Genomic DNA, 10777 nt, shown 5'->3' with positions numbered 1-10777 from the left:
ACAAGTTTCATGAAGAATAGAACGTTTACTAGAAAACGATCAGAAAAGCCTGGCTGAGGCTAAACACAAATCGATAGTCTTAAGGGACAAAAAGCCCAGTATGTTTAAAGGCCCAAGAAGAAAGCCCCGAAGTGGAACGTTCCAGAATACTCCAAGAAATTCTAAAGGAAATAAATGAACAGGGAAGAAAAATTCAAGAATATTCCCAAGAATTCTAGAGAATTCTAAAGGAGGTATTTAAATATATTAAAGTCCGATTATAATTAGGAAGAGGCCCGATAAAAGGCCCAAATCCAATTAGGATTTGGAAAAATAGAGGCCCAAGTCCAATTAAGATTTGGAAGGATACAAGCCCAAATCCAATTAGGATTTTGTAAAAGAGAAGGCCCAAATAAGGCACATTCCAAGTTGAATAAAGAAGAAGCCCAATAAAGACCAGGATTAAGGTCGAATTTGAGGTCGTGAATTTTAATCGAATTCTTTCGAACAGACACCCGAAAATTACGGGTAAAAAAGACCAGGATTGAGGTCGAAATCCAGGAAAATAAGACCAGGATTGAGGTCGAATTCCCAAATCAAGCACGATATTTTTCGAGGAAAAGGACAGAATTTTCGACCTAGATCCAGGTCGAAGGTTCGACTAGGATCCTGGTCGAAATCCAGGTCGTGAATCCTAGTCGAAACCTTACGACTAGGGCTGAGCATTCGGTCGGTTCGGTCCAAAACCGGACCGAACCGAATAGACCGAAAAATCGAATAGTCATTTTTTCTTGGACCGAACCGGACCGAAGTTATATTATGGACCGGACCGAACCGAACCGAAATAATTCGGTTCGGTCCGGTTTTGGACCGAATAGACCGAAATTTTTTTCAAAAATAAAATTGCATTATAAATTAAATCACAAATTATAAATTTTAAAATATAATTAAAGTAATGTGATATGTAGAGTTCTAATACTCCATAAATATAATTACAAATTATAATTTTTGATTATAATTTTTAAGATATATGTAAAATATATGTAATACAAAATTATAGTATTTATGATTTGGTCTATTCGGTCCGGACCGAAATATTTGTGAAAAGAACCGAACCGAACCGAATTTTAATTCGGTCTATTCGGTCCGGACCGAATAGACCGAATTTCTGAAAAATTTAGGACCGAACCGAACCGAATTAGCACGGTTCGGTTCGGTTTTTCGGTTTCGGTTCGGTTTTGCTCAACCCTACTTACGATCAGGAATCAAAACAAGGACAAATTTTCGACCTAGATCCAGGTCGAAGGTTCGACTAGGATCCTGGTCGAAATCCAGGTCGTGAATCCTAGTCGAAACCTTACGACCAGGAATCAAAATAAGGACAAATTTTCGACCTAGATCCAGGTCAAAGGTTCGACTAGGATCCTGGTCGAAATCGAGGTCGTGGATCCTAGTCAAAATCCTTCGACCAGGATTGAGTGGCTGACCCAAAATTCGACTAGGATCCAGGTCGAATTTTCGAGTAGGATCCTGGTCGAAAAAGGGCTGAATTTTTTTTAAAAAAAGGTTTGTGAAAAATTCCAGAAAATTAAGGGAAAATTCCTGGAAATTAAGGGAAAATCCCCGAATTAAGGGAAAAATCCAGAAAATCAGGGAAAAATCCAGAAAATCAAGGAAAAATCTCAGAATTAAGGGAAAATTCCTGAAAATTAAGGAAAAATCCCAGAATTAAGGGAAAATTCCTGAAAATTAAGGAAAAATCTCAGAATTCGGGGAGAATTCTAGAAAATTAAGGGAAAATTCCTGGAAATTAAGGAAAAATCCCAGAATTAAGGGAAAAATCCAGAAAATCAGGGAAAAATCCAGAAAATCAAGGAAAAATCCCAGAATTAAGGGAAAATTCCTGAAAATTTAGGAAAAATCCCAAAATTAAGGGAAAATTCCTGAAAATTAAGGAAAAATCCCATAATTAAGGGAAAATTCCTGAAAATTAAGGAAAAATCTCAGAATGCAGGGAAAATTCCATAAAATTAAGGGAAAATTCCTGAAAAATACCAGAAAATTCCTAAAGAAAGGGAGAAGGTAAGAAAATGATAGGGAAGTTCTAAAAAACAACCCTGAATCTGTGTACAAGGCAAATCATTGTAAATGTGTAGGTCGCTTCACACTTTACGCCAAAACGATACCCTGTAAGGGAACGAATGAACTTAACTTCTGCGAAATCTTTTACGATTTCCCAGAAGTTGGGGGGCAAATGATAGGGAATAAAATAAACCCTGATTGCGTAATTAATATCGCATTAATTGTATTGACATTGGGCTGACAATGAAGCCCAGTTAGAAAGGGCCCAAAACCCTGATTATTAATTAATTTTGTAATTAATTAATAAGGGAAAAATCAGCTATTAAGAAGAGTCCCAATAAGGACATAAATCCTAGTATATTAGCCTCCAAGGGACCTAAAAGGATAAGAAATCAGTTTCCTACTATTTGGGACTCCTAAATCCATTCTAATTCTGAGACTTGCCCACCAAGTCTCTTAACCCAAGTCCAATTCAAGGACTCTCAACACCTATATAAGGGGTCTCACCCCCACCAATCAGAACTACGTTTTTTGGCTTGATTCTCTAATTCACAGAGATACGTAGGCATCTCGTAAAGGCAGAGTTAAGTTATGAAACACGAGAGCAGCCATTAAAGGTCTTGAGCTCTTGAACCTTAGCAATAAATATAGCAAACAATAATCTTAGTTTTTTATCCATAACAGCGTCCATGATCACTAATCAGCTTGATCACCTTATTATTAATTTGTTTAAAATTCATGCATTTGATATATAAAAACTATTTTTTAACTAATCTTAAAAATTCAAAATTTATATGTCAACATATACTAAATAATAACCACCGTATAATAAGGGTCCCAACGATATTACTGTACTTACAATTCTATCCTAAATTTGAACAAATATTGTATTAAGATGAGCCATCTATGAAAAACAACAAGAAAATTGGCTAAAACAAAGCCGGATCACTTACTACCTACAATTCTATCCTAAATTTGAACAAATATTGTATTAAGATGATAATCTGCCGCCATCAATGAAAAACAACAAGTAAATTGGTTAAAACAAAGCCGGATCACTTACTACCTACAATTCTATCCTAAATTTGAACAAATATTGTATTAAGATGATAATCTGCCGCCATCAATGAAAAACAACAAGTAAATTGGCTAAAACAAAGCAGGATCACTTACGAAATGATCACTAGACGGATGGACTATTCACAAAAAAGATAGAAACTTGAAATGATTGTATTAAGGTTGCTGCAGCCACTCCTGGATTGCAGAACGAAGAACATGGTTGGGAACGAGAACATCATTGGCGAGATTTTGATCTGTCATTGGTGACTTATCATTTCCGCTCTCTAGCCACCCTTTTATGGCCTCAGCTTCATATGTATATCCGTCAGCTGCCACTACAGGATCTTGCATAATTTCCTGCAATGTCAAATCCCGCAAAAGAATCTGTTCTTAACTCATATTTCCAAGAAAACTCAATGTTTGCATTTAAAGAAAAGCAATAGAAACTTAGCCAACAAATTGTTAGTGTAGTGGTTGAGCTCTTGTCCCAGTTGCGGGAGGTCAAGAGTTCAAATTAATTAGCAAAAAGGGAGCAATAGAAACTTAACAAAACCTCGAGAAAAAATGATTGAGATATATAACAGTTATGCGAGAGTGAAATTTCAGCAGCTTACTAACCTGGAAGATTGGACAAAAATAGAACTGGGGAATCTGACCATGATCCTCTGAAGCAAACCGGGATGAGGAGGCGCCACAAGAAACCCTCATCGGTTCAAACATCCTCCATACTTCTGAAATCAAGTCCGGTCTTCTATTATGACTCATCTCACAACAACTCAATGCAAGGAGAGCCAACTGTTTTGCTCGCACAAATGGCCAGTCTCCAGCTGTAGCATCCAGCAGGTCTTTCATATTTCCGTTATCAAATGCAGATTGTACATCCTTCGCTATTCCCACAGCTGGTCTTCCAGTCAATAGTCTTAACAATATTATTCCAAAAGAGTAAGCATCTGATTTTCGAGTAAGCTCTCCAGTGGAAAGATATTCAGGGTCAATGTACGAAAAAGTGCCCTTTGGATAATCTGTTCGGCAACATGCAGTGTTGTTGCTCGACATCTCATCTTGAGAGATTAAACAACAGATTCCAAAGTCACTTAATTTGCTCACATGGTTGGCATCCAAAAGTATGTTGGCAGGTTTTAGATCACCATGTATAATGCTGCGGGGTTTGCAAGAATGAAGAAAGACGAGTACAGAACACAACTCTGCAGCAATACGGACCCGAGTTTGCCAAGATAGTGGCGGGGTGTTGTCCTTGCAACTGAGACGATCCTCAAGGCTTCCATTGGGAAGATACTCGTATACAAGTATACAAGCTTCTGGGCAGGCTCCTATGAGAGTGATAAGGTTTGGATGCCTCAACTTGCTCAAAACATTGACCTGATTCAGAAAAATGAACAGAGAGAATGCATGGATTAGTATAAATTATTCATGTTTCTAAATTCACAAATGATGATGGTTTACCCAGAATTGATCCAGAACTATAAAACTCTTAATCAGCAAAGTAGAAAGCAGAAATTGGATACCCTTGATAGAAACACTAATTTTATGTGGGATGGGAAAACCTTTATATGACATAAAATATTTTGTGATTAGTAATAATTGACCAACAATTTTAAAACATGGATGCTTTGAGGTCTGGTTAAGTGTTTATTAGCATATCGAGTCAGTCAGCAGTGCCATGTACAGAGAAAAACAAAACAAGAGATAACATACTAATCTAAACCAGCGATAGAAATTAAGGAAATGTCAGAGAATTTTCTTTGTGAATCAAGACTTTTAAGCCGTTTTTGTTTTTAAATGTTGAATTTAACTCTCTCTACATGCTATTAGACCAAGATATTAAACTATCGACATACGGGATTAATTTCCAGACAACATTTACCTCTCGTTGAAACTCTGAAGGCCCTTGTGAGCTATCAGAGTGCAGAACCTTTATAGCTACTTGAGTATGACGAAGGACGCCTCTATATATACTTCCATAACCTCCTTCTCCAATCTTCAAGGATAGGTCAAAGTTGTGAGTGGCTTCTTCGATTTCTTTTAAAGAGATCTGATCACAAAACGTAGTCATATGTTCAATTGAGGTATACTCTGCATATTTTTTCCTCAATTCCTTAGCTAAACCAAGGGCATTTTCACGCTCCACCAGCAATTCATCCTTTTCTTTCTTGTAGCTTTGCAATAATTCAACAGCCTTATATATCTTTTCTTCCAGATCCTCCATCATTTTATCAGAATTTTTTATTTTCAACTCCAGAGATGATTTCTGTTCAAGGGCAAGCTGTAATTCTTTCTTTACTTCATGTAACTCAGGCTTCAGCTTCTCAATTTCTTCTTTTCCGCTAGCTAGAGCTTCTTCTATTTCTTGCTTCCGTCTCAATTCCTCAGCATATGAGCTTTCTGAAGATTTGGCCTACAATAGAATTACAAACAACCACAAATAAGAGCTCAAAATTGTATGAATCGAAGGCATTGATAGTCTACCATCTGAAATTGCAGATGGAAGCACAAAATCATATCATTCAGCAGACCATGAAACCAAATTTTAGAGCATTATAATTAGATTACTCCAATTTATCATCAAATAAGTAGTGAGATATTCAACCAGAATAACTAATTACCTTTTTTTAACTCGATCAATACCATAAAATTAGAAAGAAAATACATAAGTTTATCTGGAACTTTACCCTGCGCATGGCCTCGATTGCAAGCTTTTCAGCTTCCTTTCGCCTCATTGACTCTTCAATTGCATTTTGCCTGAAACTGTCTACCTCCACCATGGTTTTTTCGAACTCATCATAGAGTTTACTGAATAAAATCTCTTCCTGTTATGTTTCATAAATCTTGTCAGGAACACTTTATATTTTAATTGACTGGAAAGTATAACTTAAATTCTGTGAGGGATTAGAGATCAGATTATCACTATACGTAAGTTCACATGCTCGCAGTAGATAAATATTCAATGACTTTTTGTACCTGAGCACTAAGAGGCGATAAATTACAAAGTCCGACTTCAGAATGAGGAATTTCCTGAAACTCCGACCTATTTTGGCTCCCCTCAGGTCTTGCAAAAGATATTAGACTAAGATCAGCTACCATTTCACTAGAAGAATGTTCACATAAACTCACTGAAGCACTTCTCCTTGAAATAAAATCCCACGCATCAGAGTTTCTCTCAGTGCTTACGCTGCTGCTAGGAGTTAGCCCTCCGTTGGCATCTGGAGAAGAAAATGCTGACCTTATCCTACGAAGGTACGGGGTTGATTTAACGAGTTGATTATTTTTCCTTTCTTGACCAGTACCTGGTCTCAGAGAGCTCGACTGTAATAAAATGTTTGAAGTTGGTGGAAGTGGTGGGGATAATACTTCAGAATCATCTTTATTTATGTCACCTCTCCTATACAAGTATTTGATTCAGTTAAATTAGTTGTGGTATTAATTACACGTGAAAAATAATGAATTTAAATATTGATGGGTAACAAATAACAATACAATTGGCCATCTTATCAATGATTGGGCTTTGAGAATGAAGAGGATAAGATAACAAGCTTCTACACAAGTTTGTTCTATAAAACCAAAAATGTTCTACCATATCAAAGAACCAAGTCAATGTACTGTAGTGTAGCAAGATATAGAGTTACCTAGTGTAGACGAGGTTCCCCTTGCAGACATACCAAATGTGACAGGAAACAGGTGCTTTCCAGCAAACATATATTGCTTTCTTGGACTTTGGCTCCACCATTTTTCTGAAACATAAATCAGCAAGATCAGAAATCTCAACTGTGCATTATTATAGCTTTCTGTTCACTCAAAGAACAAGATTTATAAGCTTTGTCAGTTTATTTTGAATTAACTGTATACATGGCGCCGCCTGAAAGCAAACACCATTATGTCATGATATGCAAGATGCAATATCGTCGAGTTTTAATTATATTGTATATATCTTAATTACTGTACGAGACAACAACACAAAACAATTACTTGCTAGCTTCAGGTACTCAGAAATGAGAAAAACGAATCTTGTTATTTGCAAATTAAATGAATGGCAATATCTGGTACTGGAATCAAGTACTGATAAAAGTTAGGATGTGACAAATTAATGACAACTTGTCATGTTATATATACTTTGAATATAGTTTGTCGGCAGCAGCTCCCATTACAAGCTTCTTGATATTATGCATGGTTATGAGCTCCACGATGCCCTTCTCAATAGAGTCCATTTCAATGTGCAGTTTCTCTGCCGGGGCCTAGAGCAAGAAATAATGGGTGATTCAATTAAGAGAAAACTTCGTAATAAAGATATCTACTGCTACCTAAAAATCACCGTCATTTAATAATCTTGTGATTATATCCATTATCTATTGAAGAAGAATACAATGATGAACTTTAGCATTTTGGTAGTAAGAGAAAGTATTTTTCATCAATATCTTATTAAGTGTAAAAAAACTGAACATTTATCTTAATTCTCAATGATTATGAACTTTATGCATTCTGCAATACATGTAGTTTGGAAGTGCAAATGTGAAAGAGTACAGAAGAAAAGAATACCCTTGCTCGCTCACAGATAAGCTTATATGTTTCCAGAAGATTATGCATATGTAGCCTCTCTGTATTATGGTAAGTTCTGACTTGGTGGTCTTCTAGTCGACTAATTGAAAATTTTGTACCCACTGCAAAAGAAAAACTTATATAAGAATGGCATGCAAGCAACCACTGTAATTAGAGAAGAAAAACACACTTTCGACTACATAGATTGCAGTTTGCACACAAGGATGTACCAAGAAGCTTTACTTATTTTTGTTTAACTATGTAACATATCGCTGTAATATAGGGGGTTCTCGTCTATCCCTTTAAAATGCATCATGTTAGTCCTCTCAAGATAGTTAACATCTAAAAACCAGTAAGCATGAAAATAGAACTGCTAAATCAGAAATTGTCCACTTAAATAAAACTATCAGGCATGATCTTCAGTAACTAATTCACAATAACTTTAGTCTAGGCATATGACAGTGGCAACTGGCAAGTATGATCTGAAACACTGAAATCAATATTATCATAATAAAATAAATGTCCATACACAGGATATGTAAAGAAGTTTCATACTTATGGGTATTTTCTTTGCTGGCTGATGAACATGGAGGATGCACAACTTCTTTCCATCGAAATTCCGCAATGCCCATTTCAAAGTTGATTCACTCTCCTTGACATCTTTACCCACCAAAACATAGATCATCTCTTCATCCCCTACTGCTACCTCTTCCACAATTTCACTCATACTTCCCATGAATCCTTGTAGTGCAGTATCATGCAACCTTGTCATACTATGCGAAAGATCGATAAACGGAAGTGCCAAAGTCATTAAAATTCACTAATTCCTCAAACCCTATCCCCCAATTTCACTCCTATCCTCTAATTTAACTTGTCAAACAAATTCAAGAAAACACCCTTCTACAGAACCAACCTAAAAATCCAATGTGCATACTATCATTCTATCAAATACTATATCTACATGTAATCAAGAAAACACTTTTTCTTGATTACAGGCTTTTCAGCTTCACAATTAATATAATTGACACAAACACATACTAATCCACAAGCCACAATCTTTTATGCACACAAACAAATACAACTCTAATATTTATTGCAACCATGATTCTCAAATTTCTTAATAAAACAGTAAAACCTCATAGAACTAATTAACCTCTCTCCCTCCCCCCTCTCTCTCTTTATCTCTCTCTCTCTCTGACAAAGTGATAAAAGCAAACAAACAGTAGTAATACTGTAACAGAGGAAAGCCTATAAATAATAATAGTATAAACTATGAAAGATGGAAAGCAAATATTAGGAAACAAAGATTTAGCATCAGCTGAGACAGTGATGTTTTACAAATTTATTTATTGTTATGTGTAAATATAGATTTGCAAACAATACATGTGACCTACATATACTAATACTAAGAAATTGCGTGTACAATATCATGTCATGTGTGTCTCTGCATCTGCATGCATGTTATGATCAACCATCTATTATTGTGTTGGATAGGCCCACATCTTCATTGTCTTAATTTCTCATGTCTGCAGTTCTACTTTGCTAAACTAGGTAGTACAGTACGTCACATTGGAGGACTAGGATGTAATATAAAAATTGAGGGGGTGTTTGGATAGTTGTAAATGATGCCGGTTAATGGGAATCGGAACTTCAATACCAACAATACCATATTATAGCAAGTCTAACAGATCCCTTATATGAGCTCTTAAGTTCAAAGGGTTTTAAAAAAAAATAGCATTACAACAATGTTTAGTACTTCTTTATATCACTAAGATATAAGAAAAAGTATATAAATGATCCTGCTTTGAAAAATAATATCATCAGAGCTTCATTATTTATCTTTAACCCTTATAATATTTTTATCAATAAAAAATTCATTTATCATTCTTCTTTTTACATTTCTCTCTCTCTCTTTGTTCCATTTATTAATATAATAATAATAATAAGAAAGAAATATAATGATCATTGTTGTAGTTAAAATTCAAAATCATATCTTATATTACTAAAAATTAATATTTTATAATATTTATAAAGAAACAACATTGTTGGACTTGCTCTTATATTGTTTGGATCTACAATTTGATGGTCAAAAATGGTAACCTCATTCTCACTCATTAGATGATTAAATCATATCCTTCTTAATCCTTATCCATTTAGTTATTATTTCATACCCATTCACATTTCCTTCATTCTCATTCCCCAATCCCATTCCTATCACCGATCCAAATGCCCATGTGATAGCAAATATATGATTCCATAATATTTTGATTTTTTGTAGACTTTTGTAGGAGATCAATTTTAGAAAAATTATCAAAATTACTATTTAATTTAAGTTTTTTAAACAAACTATTTAGTCCAAGAGTGGTGTATTCATTCAAGATTTTAAAAAAAAAATTAGGGTTTTTGAAATTAAGGGGTATTCAATTTGGATTTTAAAAAATCATTTATCTGATGGTATTCAATCAGGATTGTTTAAAGCCTTTTAAAATCTGAGGGTATTGAATTTAGATTTTAAAAAGTCCTTGAAATCTGATGGTATTCAATTTGGATTTAAAAAAATCCATCCGATATTCAAAATTCCATGAATATTTTTTATTTGATAATTTTGTGGATTTTGATAGATTTACTAGTACATTTTTTATCTTTTGAAATCTCTCTAAACTCGATGAGATTTTGATGGATTTGAGAAAATTTTAACTAAAATCATCAAGACTCTACAACATTTTCCATCAACTCTCTTAAAATCCATGTCGAATTGAAATCAACAAAAATTTTCCAAAATTCATGGATAATTATCAATTCTTTAAAATCTAGATTGAATACACCCCCTAAGTTTATTTGCAATTTTATTATTTATCAAAATTTTTGTAAAAATATGGTTTTCAACTAAAAGTAATCACATATGTAATTTCGTTTAGGTTTTCTAAAAAAACACTGAAATTGCATTCGAGTTTACATCGAATTGCATTTGAGATCGCGTCCGAATCCGATTGCGATAGATTGTAAAATTGTATTTTTGTTTAAAAAATTTAAAAACACATTTTTACAAATTAAGAATTAAAAAAATCGTATTTTAACAAGAAAAATTTCGAAAAAACGTAATTTT

At 34.5% G+C, this 10777-nt stretch overlaps 1 protein-coding gene across 2 annotated transcripts; it reads right to left on the bottom strand.

Annotated features, from left to right (window-relative positions):
* Positions 1-3031: 3031 nt before the first annotated feature.
* Positions 3032-9009, bottom strand: LOC141704593 (U-box domain-containing protein 33-like). Of its 2 annotated transcripts, none has more exons than XM_074507816.1 (9): positions 8227-9009; positions 7672-7793; positions 7249-7370; positions 6765-6869; positions 6100-6367; positions 5811-5948; positions 5006-5536; positions 3739-4500; positions 3032-3477 (listed from the first exon to the last, which is right to left on the bottom strand). In XM_074507816.1, the coding sequence occupies exons 1-9, from the start codon at positions 8480-8482 to the stop codon at positions 3295-3297; spliced, it is 2487 nt and encodes an 828-aa protein (XP_074363917.1). In that variant the 5' UTR covers positions 8483-9009; the 3' UTR covers positions 3032-3294. The 2 variants fall into 2 exon arrangements, with proteins under 2 accessions (XP_074363917.1, XP_074363916.1); XM_074507815.1 differs by having other exon boundaries at positions 6100-6520; positions 8227-9008.
* Between the last annotated feature and the right edge of the window lie 1768 nt (positions 9010-10777).

This window comes from Apium graveolens, unplaced genomic scaffold (genome assembly GCF_009905375.1).
Source record: "Apium graveolens cultivar Ventura unplaced genomic scaffold, ASM990537v1 ctg8046, whole genome shotgun sequence".
NCBI lineage: Eukaryota > Viridiplantae > Streptophyta > Magnoliopsida > Apiales > Apiaceae > Apium > Apium graveolens.
Note: the sequence above shows the minus strand (reverse complement) of the source record. Positions and strands in the feature narration are given on the sequence as shown.

Bases quoted from the DNA above. Each gene is read 5' to 3' on its own strand.
- LOC141704593 (XM_074507815.1), bottom strand. From the start codon at position 8,482: ATGACTTTGGCACTTCCGTTTATCGATCTTTCGCATAGTATGACAAGG. The intron at 7,794-8,226 runs GTATGAAACTTC...TTTCTTTTGCAG, and splicing joins AGCAAAGAAAATACCCATAA to TGGGTACAAAATTTTCAATT. The intron at 3,478-3,738 runs GTTAGTAAGCTG...TTGACATTGCAG, and splicing joins ATTTTTGTCCAATCTTCCAG to GAAATTATGCAAGATCCTGT.